The 21,650-nt window shown below is 38.5% G+C and overlaps 2 protein-coding genes across 2 annotated transcripts; one reads left to right on the forward strand and one right to left on the reverse strand.

The window, feature by feature from the left end:
* Positions 1 to 10,556: 10,556 nt before the first annotated feature.
* LOC128367056 (zinc finger protein 716-like) lies at positions 10,557 to 11,606 on the forward strand. Its single transcript, XM_053327858.1, has one exon. The coding sequence runs from the start codon at positions 10,557 to 10,559 to the stop codon at positions 11,529 to 11,531; it is 975 nt and encodes a 324-aa protein (XP_053183833.1). The 3' UTR covers positions 11,532 to 11,606.
* Positions 11,607 to 18,430: 6,824 nt separating this feature from the next.
* On the reverse strand, positions 18,431 to 18,805 carry LOC128369508 (histone H2B 1/2-like). The gene has a single exon (XM_053330560.1). It carries the CDS (start codon positions 18,803 to 18,805, stop codon positions 18,431 to 18,433), a length of 375 nt encoding a protein of 124 aa, XP_053186535.1.
* Between the last annotated feature and the right edge of the window lie 2,845 nt (positions 18,806 to 21,650).

Consider the following 21,650-nt stretch of genomic DNA (forward strand, 5'->3'; position numbering starts at 1 on the left):
TATGAAAAGAGAAAGTATTATGACAGCTGTAAAATATCAATTTATCTGTGATGGCTGTAATAAATGCAATAATGGAGGTTTTCTTTAGGTAATTGATGTTGATATAAGTAATTGGTATTGTGTTTCAACCATACTATTGACCAAGAAGTTTTTGTACGAGTTTAACACAAATTCTCACTTTCATGCTCTGTGTTGAGAGAGAGGTGGAACTTAGGAATGTGCCTTTTAATTTATGACGGTGGTCTGTATGACTCCAATGTGATGGTAGAAAAGGGGAGTGAAGTCTCTCAGATAAGTTATGACGTCTGAAGGAGACACCAAAATCTGTCTTTCGTCACTTTTATGTAGTTCTTGTCACTTTTGGTTGCTCCATGGAATATGGAGTTTATTCCCTATCTTAATTCAAGAGCATATTTTTAATATGCTCTTGAATTAAGATAGGGAATAAACTCCATACATGGAATGTTAATGGATCTTTGTTTGTCCAAGAGAGAGACCCTGTCAGTCTCTATATCAAACCTGGTCCAATTTACTCATCTCAGGGTCAAAGGTGACTCTGACCAGATGATGTTCTGAGCCATACTGATGCTGTGTCAGCTACAGGTGTAACAGGCAGTAATGCCATGACAGGTCAACAACCTCCTGTATATTCAATGTTTCCTGTCAACATTTACTGTCATTATTAAACAAATTACATTGTAATAGACTGTCATTAATGACTTTTCATCTTTTATGAGTGAATGAACTGTGTTTCATTAAGACATTCATTTTCCATGACACATTAAAATGAAATCACAACACACATACAAAAGTAAAAAGGTGCTATTCATTGAATTTCTTTGTTGTCCAGCAAAGAGCTGCATAGACCTGCCAGTATTATAAAGTAATACAAAGCATTGTCATTAGTTTGAATGAGGAGGTGTCTCAATCTCTTAGGAGTATTGTGATTCACAGTATTGGTGGCTGTGGCTCAGGAGGTTGTGTGGTCGTCCACCAATTGGAAAGTCAGTGGTTCGATTCCTCCAGTCAATGTGTCCTTGGGTAAGACACTTAACCCTGAATTGCTCCTGATGGCTGCGCCAATGGTGTGTGTCTGAATGTTAGTCTCCCTCCTGATAAACAGATTGGCACCTCCTGTCATCAAAGACTCTCCAGCTGGTCCAGAAACCAGAAAGATAGATCATATTACTCCCATTTTAGCTTCACTGCATTGGCTTCCCATACAATTTTGAATAGAATTTAAAATCCTTCTCACTTTCAAAGCTCTTAATGGTCAGGTTCCATCATATCTTAAAGAGCTTATAGCACCTTATGAACCTACCAGAACACTGCGCTCCCAGCATGCAGGCTTACTTGTGGTTCCTAGTATCTCTAAAAGTAGAATGGGAGGCAGAGTTTTCAGCTATCAGGCTCCTCTCCTGTGGAACCATCTTCCAGATTTGGTCCGGGGGGCAGACACCCTCTCTACATTTAAGAGTAGGCTTAAAACTTTCCTTTTTGATAAAGCTTATAGTTAGGGCTCTTAAAGCTCTTAGCTTATGCTGCTATAGGCTTAGACTGCCGGGCGACTCCCATGATGCACTGAGTTCCTCTCTCCTCCTCTCTCTCTCTATCCATCTATATCCATTAACATTCATCTACTAATAATGCATTCAATGACCTAAATTTCTTCCCCGGAGTTGTCTGTGCTTTCTCGCCTCACAGGTAATCCAGGGCTGTAGACATTGGGATGACAGATTCCAGTCCCAGACCTACTAGCTTCAATGTTGATTTTCAGTGTGCTTTTCTCTCCTCTCAACCCCAACCGGTCGAGGCAGATGTCCGCCCACTTTGAGTCTGGTTCTGCCTGAGGTTTCTTCCTGTTAAAAGGGAGTTTTTTCTTGCCACTGTTGCTCATGTAGGAATGTTGGGTCTCTTGAAAATTAAAACCTGAAGAGGTCGGTTTAGAACCTATTCTATGTGTAAAGTGCCTTGAGATGACTTTGTTGTGATTTAGCGCTATACAAATAAAGATTGATTGATTGTATGAATGGGTGAATGTGACATGTAGTGTAAAATTGCTTTGAGTGGTCAAAAAGACTAGAAAAGAGTTATATATGTACAGTCCATTTAGTATTGTAAAGAACCTGCCCAGATGGGCCTAATCGGAGGCCAGATATCACACACAACCAGAAGTTACAAAAATGGCACTTTATTAATTCATGTCTACAATCTAAAGAAGGGGAGGAGGATATCACCCGGGTTACCTCTTCGCCCCGGGGGGGGGGACCGCTCCCCACCTTCAGGACACACGGTCAATGCACGGCACTATAAAAATACACACAGGGGTACACACCAGTCAGGCGCAAATGCACCAACACTACACCGCGTTCCAAATTATTATGCAAATGATATTTTTCTCAGATTTTCCTAAATAGTCAATGAGAATGACAGTCAGTATAATTTTCAAGTCATCAACCGTTAGAGTATAATTCAAATTTTATTGAACAAACGTCCCAATGATAACAGTATTTTTTTCAAAAATAAAAAACTCAAAATGCACTGTTCCAAATTATGCACAACACAGTTTCAAAACATTTTATAGGTTGTAAAGAACTGAAAATGGTCATTTGTTGAATTTGCAGCATTAGGAGGTCATAATTACTGAAATCAAAATCTATTTCAATAATAAAAAAAAAAACATCTTAACAGGCTAAGTTACATGTTAACATAGGACCCCTTCTGTGATATCACCTTCACAATTCTTGCATCCATTGAACTTGTGAGTTTCTGGACAGTTTCTGGACAAAATTATACTGACTGTCATTCTCATTGACTATTTAGGAAAATCTGAGAAAAATATCATTTGCATAATAATTTGGAACGCGGTGTAAGGCCCACACAGGCTCCACACCAGAGTTAACACTACAAATTATGGGCATAAGAGCATCCCTCACTCCCGAGCGGCGGTCTACCAGATTGACCCCCCCCCCCCCCCCCCCCCCCCTCTATTTCCGCTAAACAAGAGACACACAAATAACTAAATATCCAATTAGGCCTATAAACATTAATACACAAACACAAATAAACTAACAGGTTTAAAATACTTAACTCGCCCGGTTGGCGAGACCCTCCCCCGGGGTCTGAGCTTGGCACTGTCCGTTCCCCGGGGAACAGTGATTTGGTCGGGCAGTGCTGTCAGCGCGCAGCAGCGGGCTGAGGGCTGAACGTCAAGGCTGGAGAACAGAGGCTCACACGCACACTCCTAAACCCCGGGCCCTTTCTGGCTACAGGAGGCGTCTAGCCTCCCCTCCCTGGCACTGGAACAACTCCCCTAACTCACTATCTTCATACTTGTCGTGCCAAAAAGTGATCGTCTGCCAGAATCTGATTTGTGGCCGCGGGAGCGCGCACAGCAGCCCGTTGAGCGGTAGCGCTATAAAACGTCCGATTTTCTTTGGATTAAACGGTCATAATATGCATATACACACAATTATCACACATTATCACAACTGTGGCCAAAAGAAGTGTAGTTTGTAGCGAAATAAGACAGGGCAATTACGTGATAGATATGTCTCTACAGTGTGTTTGCTTTATGGGTGTGTTTTCAAGAAATTATCACTTTTGCAATGATCCTTGTGACTCTGCATTGTTTTTATCTGATCTGGGCCCTACGTAGTATTTATTTCCCATGTTTGGATGTGTTTTGTATATCTAATATTATTGTTTATGCCTACTATTAAAATAACAAACAGTTTTCACCTGCCAAAAATTGATTGGAGGCCAAATGCAGTTACTGGTAGGTGATTTCTGCCTAAAAATGACTTGATCTCATTCAAGAGCTTCATAATATAAACTCTAGAGCTCACAGGATAGTTTGGAACTCTTTTAAAGGACCATTTCAACACAAAATGGGCCTTTTCACCTGCCAAAAATTGATTATTGCCATTAATTTGATAATGAAAAGTGTTTTCTTGCTTTAAATGACTTCCTATTATTCAACAGAGCAATATTTAGCTCATTATAGATTAACCTTTACTCTGTACCCTCTGGAAATGGTGTAAAGGGCCAATGCTACGCAGAAAATGCAGTTTTTTACTTGCCAAAAATTGATTCCTGCTCCAAATTTGATACTGAAAATGGTTTTCTGCCACGATATGTCTTCATGTAACTCTTCAGAGTTATATTTACCTGATTATACCTTAACCAGTACTTTACTGTTGAATGTCTTCAATAAAACAATGTTCCTACTTTATGACCATAGAAACAGCGTCTTAAAATAAGTAAGCCACTCCATACATGTCATCAGAAAATATTATTATTATTTACATACATACATACATACATACGTGTGTATTGTGTTGCGAGTGTACGGCTCGCAACACAAACAATGCTCCCCCAGCAACAACAATGACAGACCTCTCAACTCTCCCTTTTAAACCCCAGCATCCCAAGCACAGCTGCAGGTAATCAGCCTCATCAAACCATCTCCCCTCCCCCAATAGGTCCATCACAGTATTATGGACCAAAGCTGCTTACTGAACCATGATGGATCAGCTGATATAATCCAGTTGTAGCTTTTACGCTTGGACAATTCTTGTTATTTTCCTCATTCCATCAGTGGCCTCCTAATGTCAAAACCTAAGATAAAAACATATATACTGGCAAATCAGATGATCTAAGACATCGCATCTCCATACAGTGTGTCCCAACAATAGTAGAAGGTTGGGTGCTTGGAGGATGCAATCATGAAAAGATCTAGGTTAGCCGTGCCAACAGCCATGTAACATGCCAAATTCACTTTCACTTATGTGACATTTAAAGTACTCACAAATGTCCAAGACAAGATAAGAACAAGTAAATTGAAGAGATTAGGAGGAGGTGGAGATATTATATGGAGGAATGGGGGGCTGGATGAGTCACAGGAAAATAGCAAAAAGAGATTAAGGATGCTCGAAAGCTAATTCAATGAGGAGAGCAGCACCATGTGATGTCTTCTCATGTTCCTAATGGTGCTTCCCACCACAGTAAATACTGTGCTGTGTATACTGTGTTTGATGAGTTTACAAGACATACTGTAATACCACTGTGGTGGTAAAATGCATTGTAAGATGGACTAAACAATTAGTGATTTTATCTGATTTTCTCTTATCTGATTATCTGGTTCTCTAATGTTATTATGTAATCTACAGTTATCTTAAAACCAGCTTTTTCAATGCACTTGGTGGTATCAAATCAGAAGTAGATTTGGAAGTAATCAGACTCACCATCACCCTCTGAAGTACACTGTTGTAAAGTGAGGGGCTTTTTTGATTCTTTGGTGCAGTAGAAATGTGTAACTGTGAAAGGGCGGACTCTCTTTTCCCACGGCCCACATTTATATCCACCTCTCCACATTGTGCATTTTTATTGACCTATTGTGAATTGTATACATGAAGTATTAGGAGATGTACACAATCCAAGTCCCTCTCTTCTTCCAGCTTGAGTTGAAAAAAGAACATGCACACTGATTTTTTCTGTGTTTAAAAATTTTCATGACTAACAGCAAATAATTATTTGCCATTCATGGTGTCTTGTCAACTGTTTTAAATACTGACGTTAAACATGCAAAATTATGTAAGACTGACTGTTCTACACTGCATCTCTCTTCTTACATCCATGATCAGCCTCCACCACAGTGACATGATTAATGGGGTTCGTTCACGGATTTGCAGCAGCTCTGTTGGTGTAGTTCAGGACAGGAAGCTCCAACAACTGTCACCCGGAGAACTGAGACACATCTGCCACCAAACACAAAGCATCCTGCACCAGCACCACCAACAAAAACTTAAGTCTCTTTGATGTAAACGTACATACAGTATGTTAATGCAGTAAGTCACCACACCTAAGTTTTGTAAGTTTGTAATGTGAATATATGACTCAGTGAAGTCTGGTGGTCACTCTGGTCTTGGTTTCATATATTTTGGAACTTTTCAAGTAAACCCACTCTGTGCAAATGTTTCCTTACCTCATAATTAATTACAAGTTAAACAAAGATACATGAATGTCTGTCTTTTTCTTTTACTCACTATATTAGCCCCTACGCACAGACCTTTTTCTTATTTTTGAACCTTGACTGAAAGTATTGTCTAATTTTTAACTTGTGTTTTTATCTCTTAATTCTAGTATTGGTTTACAAGGGATTAAGAATTTGGTATTTTTTACATTCTTGTATTGTTATATTGTGTATTCTGCATCAGATACAGTCATGGCGGCGTGACAGATGTTTGTGGCGGTCTCTCCTAGCTACATAACAGTGCGATTGTGTGTTAATGTTGTGGATGAAAACTGTGTGAAAGTACGGTGTGTGTATGAGCGAAAGTTACTTATGGAAGTCCATAACAAAGTCTGCCATCATCCACTGACCAGGTACTTCATCTGTCTACAGCGCGGGCGTGTTTTAAAGGACTGTGCAGAGCAACTGAAAGCTGTTTTTTGCAGACATTTTTAACACATGGCTCAGCCAGGCAGTCGTGCCTACTTGCCTCAAAAGTGCCACCATTATTCCTGTCCCAAAAAAGTCAAATCCAGCCTGCCTAAACTACTTCCGCCCTTTGGCCCTCACACCAATACTAACGAAATGTTTGAGCGGCTGGTCATGCAGCACATTAAGAACGGTCTTCCTTCAAACCTGGACCCCCTCCACAGAGGATGCCATTGCCACCCCACTCCACCTCACACTGTCTCACCTAGAGAGGAAAAACACCTATACCAGAATCCTCCTCACTGACTTCAGTTCAGCATTCAATACAATCATCCCACAACAGTTGGCGGAAAAGCTGAAGCTGCTATAGGTGGACACTGGCACCTGCAACTGGGTCCTCAACTTCCTGACACAGCGGCAGCAGGCAGGGTGGGCAGTCAAACATCTATGCATCTCAGTGAGCACAGGCTCTCCTCAAAGCTGCGTCTTGAGCCCCCTGCTGTTCAGCCTGCTCACCCATGACTCTACTGCTAGACACAGCACCAACCACATCATAAAGTATGCGGACGACACAACAGTGGTGGATTTTATCAGTGACAATGATGAGTCCGCTTACAGGAGGGAGGTGGAGCAGCTCACTGCATAGTGTGAGTCCCACAACCTTGTCCTAAATGTGGATAAAACGAAGGAGATGGTGATTGACTTCCGGAGGGCTGGCAAACAAAGGGGAAAACAATACTTTTTATAGGCACTGTATACTTGCAGGTTATGAATGTTTGACAATAGACAGGTCTGATAGATTGCAACATGTTTTAAGTCAGGATTCCTGTACAGGAGACTTGATGTAAATTATAATCTTGAGTGTTTGGCTGTCTGGACCAGCTATAGTTTTACAATTTTTAACCTTTTAATCCTTGTAAACTTTTGGCATTTGACTCAGAACTTATTTTTAACTATGAAGTAATTAAGGTATGGTGTTCACTCTGGTGCAAACAGTACTCCTGGGAGAGATGGGCTGTCTTATTCAAACATTTAATTAAAACATTTAATTATCTTGCTAATGGAATGGCAACATGCAGTTATAGTTCATATCTTGAAACCAGGCAAAGATGCATCTGACCCCAGTTCATACCATCCTATACAAATGGAAAGTCAACAATGGAGTCAGCTGCAGTTTTAGATCATGATATTAATAAGGAATTCGATGAAGAAATAGTGTAGTATAGTATTTTTGGATATTGGGATACTTTGTGGAATGAAGGACTAATGATTCAAATGTATGATTTATGATTTAGAGATAGAATGTTTCATTGGATTTAAGATTTACTAATGAAAAATGTTGAAAATGGTATCCTGCAAGGAAATGGGTCTGAACATGTATCTCTTGAGTGCAGCAGATACAGTGAGGGGTGAAAGGACATAATGACACTACTGAAGGAGGAAAAACTTGATATCACTTTAGGGAGTTTTTTTTGTGCTTAGGGGAAAGGGATAGAATCAAATTTATGTGATGTTTTTTCGACTGACCCACACTCCAATCCAGTCCAGCAGGTGGCGGTAATGCATCTATAAGCTGGATACCAACCGCCAATAAACACAAAAGAAGGAAACGAAGAAGATGAGGAAGAAAACAGCTACATTGATAAGAGCGTCAGAGAAGACAGAAAAGGTGACATTACCTACTGCTCTGTGTTATCATTTATCTACGTTAGCGTCATGATAGCATGTTAGCTTTAAAGCTTTCCAGTCTTCATGCGGCTGTCTCTGCCGTCTTTATGTGAGGCTCAGTGAACCCTGATATCTGTTAGCTCTGTGTGTTTAAAGCTAGAAACAGTGTAAACATGCTGTGCTGCTACTGTGTTAGCTCTGTGACAGCTGTCTTTCTGTCTAAAACGAAGCTTTCTCAAATATAGAAGTTTATATTAAGACAGTTGTGTTGACAAGCTTCAGCAAACTATAGCCATGAAGTTTTCTTTTTTTTCAACCTGTGAGCTCAGTTACTAACATGTAGCTCAAGTTAGCTTTAGATAGTTAAAGGAAACAGAAATAATAATGATATTTAGCGGATGATCCTGCGGTTTTTTCCCACCAATGACATAATAAAACGCGTTAGACAACGTATCAAAACAATGTTTAAACCCACTGTCAGATTTTTAAAATGTTATTTTCCTTATGAGAACAATAAACTGTGATTTCACTGATACTCCATCCAGACTACATTTAGATTTTTTTCCTTTTTACTTTCCTTTGAATTCCTCATAAATGAATATTGAACAGATTCCCTTTTACTTTGTAATAGAAGCCTAAAGTGTCAGGTAGGAATAGAGTGGTCTTACTCTCCTTCAGCTGATTGTGTTCAGAAGATATGTGCTGTCAAATATGTCTTGTGTACTAGTGACAATCATCTCCATCGTAGGGTTGGTAGTCTCACACTATGATGTTGGTTGTCCCTGTCTTATTTTAATGGGGAAAAATCAATAATGTAGACAGCTGAGCTACATGTAGGACAATTTCTGTCATTGCAGCTTTAAATGTTCTTATTGTTCCTAATGTTTCATTTTGGCTGCCTGAGGTCAACCTGACATCAGTTTGAGGGACTCATCACTAATTGTGATTATTTTATGGACATACTGTAGATTCTTGAATGTTATAAGCAGTGTAATTCTTAATTGTGAAGTCTAATTACCATTACATGTTTAATATTGAAATGTAGTATTTTACTGTGGACTGAATTCAAACACACACACACACACACACACACACACACTATCAGTCAAAAGTTGTAGAACACCCTGAATTAAGCCCAGTAAGTAAATAAATAAATGGAACAAAGGTTAGCAGTCTGCCAGAGGTTGAAACTCATTGCTTTTCTGCAGCAATGGAAATAGATGAAGCCTCTAAAGTTGATACCAAGAGTTCCTGTAGTGTCACACTTTAGTTGATTATCTGTGTAAAAGTATGGAGGAGTGATACAGATTGTCAATAAAGCATCCCAGGTACAGTATTTATGTATTTATGTATATATTCTAATCAGGACTTACACTCAATAGGTAACAGATGGGCACATTAATCAGCTACACGTTCCATTAGCACTTACAATATGGGTGCCCGAGCTCCTGAGCACCCATGTGGAGTTGTGAACAGTCAAAGATTCTATCAACGTAGGGAGATGGAGCATAGCAGAATCTTAACTGTGATCTCAACCTATATTCATTCCAGAATTTCACTTTCTTGGTGTCCTGACAGTCTCCTTTAGGTTTTGACCTCTCAGTTTTTTTTTCATATCTTTATTGATTAAAATATACAGTGTAGCATTAATATGTTTAAGTGCTTGTGTATATAACTTTTTTAACTGGAAAATTTAGACCTGTGAATATAAAATAAAATGATAATATAATTATAAAATAGCAAGCCAACAATACCTTTCAGTTCTTTCTTGTAGTACACTAAGGTAAGAGTTTGTCAGTTTGCATCATCTTGTCAGCTGCTGTCTCACCTGATTGGTTCTAACATACACAAAACTTTAAAACTGCAGCCAGTAAAACATACTTACAATAAAAGATATAGTACCACAACATTTAGTACCACAATTATATTCAGTAGCTACAGTGTGTTGTCTGTAGCATTCCATTTATATACTCTGCTCTGACTCACTTGTTTTCTAACTACATGACCAACAATGATGGTTCTCTTTAGGATCCCAGTAGTTTGTTAAAGACACATTTTAATGAATTAGGAAACTGGAGACTGCTATGATTGGTGTATCCTCCTTTTTTGTTGATTTTATTCACATAGTGAAGTGGAGTAGTAACTGTGTGCTTCCATTTCCACAGAAATCTATCTCAACTGTCCCACTGTAGTGTCTTTGTTCTCCCATTCACAATAAATATCTGGTTAGTTTAAGTACATTTTATCCTATGTTTCCTTCCGATTATTTCTAAGACAATATATCGTCCAATTAAAGTAGTTATCGTAACAGGTCTACACACAGGCTACTGTAGATCTCATGTACGTGGTTCAGGAGGTGATGGTGTTGTTTCATGTGAAGTAACCGTCAAGTCCTGCCGTCTGACCTTTTATCTCTTGCCTCTTATCTTTTCATTAGTTGAACCAAATGGACTCGGACAGAACCCCCCTTGAAGAGGACTCGTACCATTGTGACCAATGTGGGAAAACTTTCTCTCTCAAATCTAGTTACAAACAACACGTGCGCAGCCACACTGGTGAAAAGCCATATCGCTGTGACCTGTGTGGGAACAGATTCCCTTATTTAAGCAGTTACAACAGACACCTCCGTATCCACACCGGAGAGAGGCCGTACCAGTGTGAACAATGTGGGAAGAGGTTCCGCTGCTCTGATGAAATGAAGCTGCACCAGCGCGCCCACACCGGAGAGAAACCATACTGTTGCGACCAATGCGGGAAGAGCTTCAGTCGGCGTAGCTACTACATCGACCACCTCCGAGTCCACACTGGAGAGAAACCACACCGTTGCGAGCAGTGCGGGAAAAGCTTCAGTCGCTCATATACTTACAGACAACACATGCGCATCCACACTGGAGAGAAACCATACTGGTGTGACCAATGCGGTAAGACCTTCAGAAGTTCGAGCAATTATGCCCAACACGTGCTCATTCACTCTGGAGGGAAACTGTACAGCTGTGAGGAATGTGGGAAAAGTTTCTATTACTCAAGTAGTTACAAGCAACACTTACAGGTTCACTCCGGAGAGCTTCCATACTGCTGCGAGCAATGCGGGAAAAGTTTCAGCCTGTTGAAGAGTTACAACCAACATCTACGGACTCACTCCGGACAGACGCGATACTGCTGCGAGCAATGCGGTAAAAGCTTTTATTACTCGAGTAGCTACAACCAACACCTGCTTGTTCACTCCGATGAGAGGGCGCACCGCTGCGAGCAATGCGGGAAGACTTTCTATCATTTAGGGACATTCAAGAGACACCTGCGAGTCCACACCGGAGAGAAACTGTACAGCTGCTCACTGTGTAAGAAGTCGTATGCCTGGTTGAAGTCCTTGAAGAATCACAGATGCAGTAAACTAAATGAAGACAGTCCTGACTGTGTGTAAGAAATAATGAAATGTGTTTCAATATTTAATGTAAATTATTAAGATTTCATTCCATACGTGGTCACCAGTAGCTATTCAGTGCATTCCCAAAGTAAGGCAAACTGTCCCATAAAAGGCTGCAGGTTTTTGTTCCAGCCAATCAAGATTTGACACACACACACATGATTCGACCAATCAACTGTTGATTAAGTGTGTCAAGCCTGGTGTGCTCCTGCTTGGTTGGAATGAAAACCTGCAGCCACACAACCTTAATGGAATAGTTTGGACATTCCTGCTTCGCAGTCTATTTTGGGGGGTGTCAAGTGGGGAAAAAGGCTTTTCTAATACAAATCAACTTGTAGACAGTTATAGTTTTAGATCTGTAAATGATAGCTACTTTTGTTGGGTTAGGGTTTATTTGAATGTACCACTAGCTATTCATTTATCAATCAATCTCATGGCACTTTACATATATAGCAGGTCTAGACTGTACTCTTTAAATTTGAATCAAAGGGACCCAACATTACCAAATGAGCAAGCACTTGGTGACAGTGGCAATGAAAAACTCCAACATATGTTTATACTTTTTCAATCTACTTTTATTTGAAACACAATAAAAACACACATATTACACCTGAACCAGTGTTGGGTTAATGGTTAATGGTCCTTAACTGAACCGGACTGGTATATTAACTCTGACCAGTTTTGGGATAGACTATCAATCAATCAATCAATCAATCAATCTTTATTTGTATAGCGCCAAATCACAACAAAGTTATCTCAAGGCACTTTACACATAGAGCAGGTTCTAAACCGAACTCTTCAGGTTTTAACTGTAAAGAGACCCAACATTCCCACATGAGCAACAGTGGCCAGAAAAAACTCCCTTTTAACAGGAAGAAACCTCAGGCAGAACCAGACTCAGAGTGGGCGGTCATCTGCCTCGACCGGTTGGGGTTGAGAGGAGAGAAAGGAAGGATAGAGGAGAGAGGCACAATGAAAATCAACAATGAAGCTAGAAGATCCAGGACTGGAATCTGTCATCCGGACGTTAACAGGCCCAGATTACCTGTGAGACGAGAAAGCACAGACAACTCGGGGAAGAAGTTTATGTTATTGAATGCATTAATAGAACATGACTGTTAATGGATATAGATGGATGGATAGAGAGAGAGAGAGGGAGAAGGAGAGAGGAGCTCAGTGCATCATGGGAGTCCCCCGGCAGTCTAAGTCTATAGCAGCATAAGCTAAGAGCTCTAAGAGCCCTAACTATAAGCTTTATCAAAAAGGAAAGTTTTAAATCTACTCTTAAATGTAGAGAGGGTGTCTGTCCCCCGGACCAAATCATGAGTCTACTATGAGTTTACACCTTTTAAAAGAACACAGTATCTTTACATATTTAGTACAGTGTGTAGTTGTATGCACATTCCAGTCCCAAAAACCCTTAATCAGAGCTGTTGCTGTGTTCACTGTAAGGTTCACCAAGCTCAATGTCCTCTGACTCTGAGTCAGTTCCAGAGTAAAACAAAGCATCATCCCCTGATCCATCCAGTGGAAAAACAACACATTTAGTGAATCTTTTATTCTTCAGCTCTGTGCTCATACTGCCAGTGTGCAATAAAAGCTGCTCATCTGTGCACTCTGTGCACAAATACTCAAACATCACAGAAACTAGTATAGTGTCTGAAATACTTCTGATCAACATGCAGCAGTAACAGGTCATCAATATCCATTTAGCTGCTGACACTGCTGTTCATAGGATATTATAGTTCATAAGTGTGGATGCTCACATTGTCATCTTTACAGTTATAGTTATCATTCTTAGTGTGGACAGCCCTTTACATACCTACAACTTAATCCAGATCCAACCTCTCTCTGTATTTTACTGGTGTATAGGACCCACCGGTGTATAAGATGCACCCCACTTTTAAATGAAAAAAAATCATATTCAAAGGTGCGTCTTCTAAACCAGTTTTTATGGTACTTCCAGTTTTTGTCGGTGAGGTTTGTTAGACTCCTGATGGATCCAGTGATGTGTTGTAATCCATTGTTTGTTGTGGATGTATTTCATTTGTCTCACTCTCTGTATTAAAGCACAGGCTCAACTGTTTTCTAGTTGGCTTTGAGTTCCTTCTTCTGTCCGATGTGTTGAAAATCTGATCAAACGATGCACAGATGAGTCTGAGATATTGATGGTTTTAGGTCTGAACAGCAACAAAAAAAGGATAATGGCATACACTCTAACTGTCAGCATCCCCCACAGCATGTCAAGCAAGTAGTGCTTACATCCACAGGTAACAGACATGGCTTCCCTTTCTCTGGTCAGAGAAGGAGCCCTTTGTCATGGAGGGGAACTCTCATTGCCCTCTGTGTTCTTTGATGCAAAGCCCACCAGGTCCAGCAGGGATGGAGATTGATTTGCTTGTCCTTCACTTCTTCTCCTTCCAGCTTTCATTAGGAGGTAGAGGTTAAGGTGTACCTGAGTGCTCTTTTTGGCCTTAATTGGTCTTACAGGCTGTGGATAGCAGAGATGCCGGTGTGGTGTTTCCTAGTCTGGGTTAGGTGATTATTGAAAAAACTGCACTGAAGAAGCGTTCTCGTTGGGAAAAAATACAATTTCTAGTATATCATATAAAGTAAAAATATTATTTATTCATTAAAGTGAAAATATGGTCAGCAAGTCTGAACATCACGGAGAACAAATGATAAAAATACATTATTCCTTACATAATTCTGAATAAAAGTATTGCTGACCCTTCTTACAAAGCATGTTAGTGTTATCATTAAAATTACATTGTTTTGTGAATTAAAGTCCCCAGATACTTATACCTTTCCACAGACCACCACCTGGCCTTTGATGGTAATCTGGGAGGATGTGGGCTGCTTCCTAAAATCAATACACATCTCCTTTGTTTTGTCAACATTTAGTTGCACAAAGGACTTATCACACCATATTTGTGTGTGTGTATACATACATACATATATGTATATATATATATATATATATATATATATATATATATATATGTATGTATACACACACATTATATATAAATATATACATATATATATATAAATATATAAATTATTTGAGTGTGTTCAGAGTCACATAACTCTGAACACAGGGAACATGGAACAAGTTCCTTGAATGTGTACCAACATTAAGTGATTTTATATAAATGTTCATTTTTAATATAGTATTTTGTAAAGCAGAATATTCAACTTATTTTACACCACTAGAAGACATGACAGCCTTAATTATTATAATGTGAGGTTTATGTGAACGTTAGTAAAGCTTTCAATGTGAGCAGGGATAGAAAATGTGTCTAGTGCCATCCTGTGGTAGAATAAAGACAATGTTAGACAAGCAATACATTAACATACTATGCTTCCTTATAAATTGAAAGTGAGACCAGCACATAGTGAGCTGGTTCTAAACCTGAATGAATGACTTATGCTAGAGTTACTTTTGTTAACATAAAACTATTGATTTTAATTTGAAAGTCAAATATTCACATCAACATGAAGTGAACCTTCTCATGCTCACGTCAGTACATGATCATCCAGAGAACAGCAGGATGACGTTGCAATAAAGGTTTTTACATCTAGATGTCTTGAACATATTATACAACTACACAGCTCATATCAATATACAGAATAATAATAATGTAAGAATGTTAAATATGTGATATTATTTCTCTGGAGAGCAAGTGGTTGATAAGAGAACCCAGGGGTGGTTGGCGGTTGGAATGCGATGGTCGGTCCGCCCAGGGCGCAAAACTAGCCAGGACCGCCTCTGAGAGGACCACTAACTTCTGTCTGCATCTTTTTTTGTAGATGTTTGGTAAAATTCATGTGATGTTAATTTAAGTTCAGGATTATAAAATATTAAACATATTTTATCCTCTGTAATAAAACTGAAAACATAACCTCTGTTGTTTTTGATTTTGCCTGTCCACCATTGTCTTTTTTATTCCGCCACAGGATGGCGCCAAAGTCACACATTTTCTATTCCTGCTCACATTGACAGATTTACTAACTTCCACATAACCCTCACACAACCATTAAATCACACACTATAATGTCCTCTTATGGTGTAAAAGAAGTTAAATATTATTATTATGCTCATTTATTTTATGTTGATACACATTTAAGTAACATTTGGACTCAATTTCACTTTTAATCTGGGATATTCATAAAGTCTTGAGGTTGATAACTTGATCATTGTCAATTGTCATTTGAGGATCTAACTCGTGGTGCTCTTCACCTGTAAACCCGAGGAACAACACCACCAGATCCTGTTCATTCATTTGTATGCAGCACTTTGTTCAGTCATGGAGTAACAGGTAAACTCAGTAAACTTAATAGCTGAAAGTATAGAAACATGATCAATGTAGTACTCTCCAAGGCGCTGAATCCACCCTCAGACTGTCTAAGTTCAGGTTGTTTCTGAGGTTTTTTTAGTGAACTATTTCTTTCATTAATAGCTGAGCTCCACTCCTCATTCCACCATGGTACAATTCTCTTATTACCTGTTTATAACCCACAATTTTAGGTAGAGGTAGCTTCAGTTATCAAAGCTGTGATTTTTTGGGCTTACCATCGAAGACGTTATCTCTGAGTAGGACAGATTTCAAACTATGTGACAAGCTCCTGTTTCTGGCTAGGAGATGTATTCTGGGAAGGTGGATTAGTGACAAACCCCCAACAGTCACACAATGGTACCAGGAGACATTTAAAGTTTTACCTTTAGAAAAACTCACTGCAAGAATGAAAGGGGATGACGGTCTTTTTGAGAGAACATGGTCGACCTACCTAAGATACTTACCTCCACTCCTTCGGGAAAAACTTGTGCTGCATTGATGGGTGCACTTGATTTATCTATAATTTTATTGATTTGATTATGCAATATTCCTAAAAAAAGGGAAAAATGATGATAATGACACATGTGTATGTGTGGATGTATGTATGTGTGTGTATGGGTATGTATGTATGTATGTATGTGTGTATGTGTACATATGTATATGTGTATATATGTATATGTGTATATGTGTGTATGTATGTATATATATATATGTGTGTGTATGTGTATGTATGTGTATATATATGTGTATATATGTGTGTATATGTGTGTGTGTGTATGTATATGTATATGTATATGTGTATGTATGTGTGTATATATGTGTATATATATGTATGTGTATGTGTATGTATATATATATGTGTGTATGTATGTGTTTGTATATATATGTGTATGTATATATATGTTTTCGCTGATTGAAGCCGATCTGTATGGTTTGTTAATTTGGCTTTGTCACACCCTGTTATTGCCTTCATTATCTTGATGAGATGGAATGTGGGTATCTGCGCTATATGTGTGTTGATGACTACAGAGAGCACATGTGCTGTGTGTTTTGTTTCTGTTCTGTTGATAAAAAAAAAAAAAAAAAAAAGCTGTGATTTCACTACATTAATCCACAGGATTTTCATTCTCATTTAGCCCAGAATAAAAAAAAGAGGTAGTTTGTTTTGTGTCATGTACAAATTGCATCATTCATATCTTTCTTTTGTCTAATCATTTTGCCAAATGTATTATCCCAAAATAAGCATTGTAAAGTAAAGCTCCTCATCGCCCATCAATTCAAAATAGAATTAGAGAATGATTTCAACCTCTCTCACATAATATAGAACAAAGCACACTTAGGGACAAATCTACAAAGAATGAACAGTGGTGCTTCTAGCTTGTATGCTTGCCTGGATGAACCCTCCTTTCATAGTGTGACTGATTTTACTTACTGCATCAGTATGCTACTGTACAAAATGAGGTGTGCTAGTTTCACCCATTCCCCTACCTAGGACTAGCTAGGTAGGAGGAGTGGGTCAGTGAAATATGTTGCACACGTTATGTTCTACTGTTGATGATCAAACACACTGACAAATAAATGTGCAATGATATGGAATCAGTCAGTCTGTTTGATGTAACAACAACTAGTTACATTGTTGCACCATGGACATCATTGTTGAATTGTAACATTATTTGATGAACGTCTTCCTGCAGTATATCAGTTAGTTTTTTACCGTGTGTATCTGCAGGTGTTGACATTCAGTTCAATCCTTAATGTCCTTTAAAACTCTGAGTAGTGAAATGTTTTACAAAGACTGTCAAACTGAGACAAACTACTTACTTGTGTTTATGTGTGTATATGTAGATGTTTATAGGCTAAATGTTGCAAAAGTATGTGTATTTTATGAGAAAATGTTAATACAAGACATATAGTACTTTTAACAATGTTGCCCTAAAATTGTGTTTTGTGATGTTTGTCTTATTCTTTTTATTACATCTCATTGAAAATACAGCACTATGATTGGTGCCATTTGTGTGAAACACCATGCTGTAAAACAGTCTGACAGAGAACATGAGACAGGCTGAGTCTGTTGATACTTTTAATGCAACTACAGACTCTGTTTTTAATCTGTTTTATACATTGTCTGATTTTTGGGGGTTTTACATCTGTACTTAAATTTTGTTATATGTTGTGCCTACATATGTTTGCCTTTGTAATAACACTCTGTTTGCTATTTAAAATAAAATAAAAAAAATATTTTTTATTTTAAATAAAATAACATGAAACTTACAAAATGAACTCACCCCCAACATTTATTTCTATTCTCATCCAAAGAAACACTTTGTGGAAGTTCACAGTAATGAATTGACCATTGTTGTCATGAGCATGTCTCTGTAGTAGCCTCTATATGTTTTGACATCTCAGTAGAAATGGATAAAAGCTCTTATGACAAATTTCAAACATTTGTATAACAGCTCAGCCATGTAGTAAGTACAGTTAGTTCTTCAGGGGGAGTGAGTGGCTCTGAGAAGAGCCGTTGGTTTGAATGTAGTCCAACAGCAGCAGCAGGGTTGCTTATTTGGAGCTGGTGTATTTAGTCACGGCCTTGGTTCCCTCGGACACGGCGTGTTTAGCCAGCTCACCCGGCAGCAGCAGGCGGACAGCGGTCTGGATCTCTCTGGAGGTGATGGTGGAGCGTTTGTTGTAGTGAGCCAGACGAGAAGCTTCACCGGCGATCCGCTCAAAGATGTCACTGACAAAGGAGTTCATAATGCCCATGGCCTTGGAGGAGATGCCGGTGTCTGGATGTACCTGCTTCAGCACCTTGTACACATAGATGGCGTAGCTCTCCTTCCTGGTCTTCCTCTTCTTTTTTCCACCCTTCCCTGCGGTCTTAGTCACGGCTTTCTTCGAGCCTTTCTTAGGTGCTGACTTCGCTGGTTCAGGCATTTTTCTCTGGTGATACTCTGCAGTAAGGAACGTGTGGTTATGAAAGGGGGGGGGGGTTCCTTGTCTTATACGAACATCATGCAAAGAAGACTGTGCGGCCCCCCTCCTGTGATTGGCTGCGATGCTCAGTAAGGCGAAGGCTCGTGTTTCCATGGAAACCCGGTTCATTCAACATCACCAATCTAAATTGTGCATTGAAAAAGGCAAATAAAAAAAAGAGCAACAAATAGTAGAATGGACATTTCAGATTTGACCAAGGTGGCTCAAATGTAGGCTAGTCCTCAAGTGTCTGAAGAACAGAGCTCATTAATACTGAAGCATCAGCACATTTGAAATGACTTCATTTATAACAGTGACATGAAACATTCACTATGTCTGATCTCACTCTGTTTATCTTCACTCATTCATGAATATGAACTGCACCTGCTATACTCTGCTCCCTGTCAACCATACACACTGTGAACAATTATGAACATTTCTAATAAATAAAACAATTAAAAAGTGAATATTTATTATGATTTAATATCCTATAGACATGAAGAATCTGATGCTCACTTATTTATAATGTTGAAATCAGAGAAAAGGACTTACATCCACTCATTGAAGTCAGCTGTTAAAGCTTTTATGGTAAACTTAGGCCCTCTTTCATTACCAGTTGTAGGAGACAGTAGAATAATAGAGATGATGTATTGTGTTAATAATAGTACTGTAATAGCTACAATTTTTGAAATGCTCTTTTATTTAGGCTACATGTTCATCAGTAGCTCTCAGCTGGAGTTAATCAGTCTGATAAGCAAGAAAAGCAGAAAAAGAATGGCTCCTTTAACCTTTTAACTGGAGTTACTGCAACAGTGTTAATGTTTGAGACACACACTGTCACTCAGTCGTGGTTATTTAGATGACAGACAGAAGGTTGCTGCTGCGTCAGGCAGTGATTACATCACTTTTGATAGCATGTATCAGTTTCACATAAAAAGGTATGCTAGCTTTTTACATTGATGTTTGGAAGTGTGTGGTGTTCTATAGAAACACTGGACTTGGGTTTATATTAGAGCAGTCTCAGGACTTTAGTTGCCAGTTTGTTGCCTTTAGATATGAGGAGTGGAAGTAACAAAAAATAATTGATAAAAATGGAGGTGATGAAAATGCATGTGAATTGAAAAATAGTGATAAATTATCAAGTGAATTGAAAAATAGAGTGATAACTAATTTAAAGTCGATTTGATTAAAACAGTGAAATAATGAAAACAGCCATGTTCCATAATTTTTTTTACGTTGACGTTTACAGCAAGTTACTACCACCCAAATGAAACTCATGCTCTTGTAATTCATGTTTGATCTAGAGTTTGACAGCAGTGTCAGTGAAATAGCTGACAGACTGCACAGATATCTAAAAACATAATAATACAGTTAATAAACTTGAACTAGAAACAGAAAACTGAGACACCTTTTCCTTATCAGGTATCATGAATTTGCTCATGTTTAGAATTCATGTTATTATGCTGTCCTATCCAGTTAAAATGTATACAAACAGCCTTTCGAGTAGTTACCTTGTCATTTTGTGTAACCACAGACCTTTGTTTTTCACACTACACAGGAAACACTTCAATTGTTCAGAGTATGACAGACAACATTTTGTAGTTAACATTCTAATTTATTTATCATTACTTTATTTCATTTAAATGTGGATATTTTGGGGATTACATTTCTTTTCAATGATGACATATTACCTTTCAAACTACAATTAAGATAGGATTACATTTTTAAATTTTACCTGATACAACTCGTGTCATGGACATAAAATACTCAGACTAACGTACATCTGAATTACAGGACACACAAACATATATATTTGCTGCTTCTGTGGCAAAATATAATTTGCACATCAACATTAGGGGGCTGGCGAGGTTGGGGACGCTCCTTCACAGCAGCATCTGTAACCATGAAGTTCACCTCAGAGAGAACAAAGATAATGTTTAAAAGCAAATGACACCGACAAACTACACAGTATACAATACAACCTACTTTTCAAGAAAAAACAGTGACAGTAATACAATTGCTATTTAAATACCCCGTTACACCGTGTCACTGCCCAACCCTAAAGGCCACTGAACTATAGAAAGTTTGAAATGGATAGGGAGAGAAAAGATGACTGGGGGACACAAGGGGGAGGATAAAACATGGGGGGGGGGGACAATGGCAATAACAGCAATATATATATTTTTAAACTGTGCTGTTCGGCAGATCAGGCATGCAGAATTAAAAGTCTGCACCTTGTGGTGCCAAAACAGATGTTGCTCTTAGTTCATGCACACAAACATGAACATTTCTTATTTAAAAACTACTGACTGGAATTCATGTATTTATAGTTCAAATCATTTCCTGTTGTGTTCATATGCAACATGTCATGATTTAACTGTTACAGATAAGAATTCTGAACACTAGAGAGATATAGACAACATAACATGAAACATTAAGCCTGCCCATTTCTTTTTAAGACATTTGTTAGATTCCAAGATATTTTAACCACCAAGAAATTAAAGAGTTGTGCATGAACACATCAGGAATGAAAGAACAACAAACTCAAACATGCATGAATACATTTAAAATTGTGATAGAGACCAACAGCTGACATGAGGCAAACAGAGACAGAGACATCTCCAATTATTAAAAGCCATGACACATGATTAATCACCTGCCTACACATTGTTCAACATAGCTAAACCTCTACTACTGCTAACACATCATATTTTTAATCTAAAATTTCTCCTCAATAATCTGATCCACATAAACTTTTCCACACAATCTAAATCAGAGCCACATAAATAAACATTACATTTCCACA

This window comes from Scomber japonicus, chromosome 2 (genome assembly GCF_027409825.1).
Source record: "Scomber japonicus isolate fScoJap1 chromosome 2, fScoJap1.pri, whole genome shotgun sequence".
In the NCBI taxonomy this organism is placed as follows: Eukaryota; Metazoa; Chordata; class Actinopteri; order Scombriformes; family Scombridae; genus Scomber; species Scomber japonicus.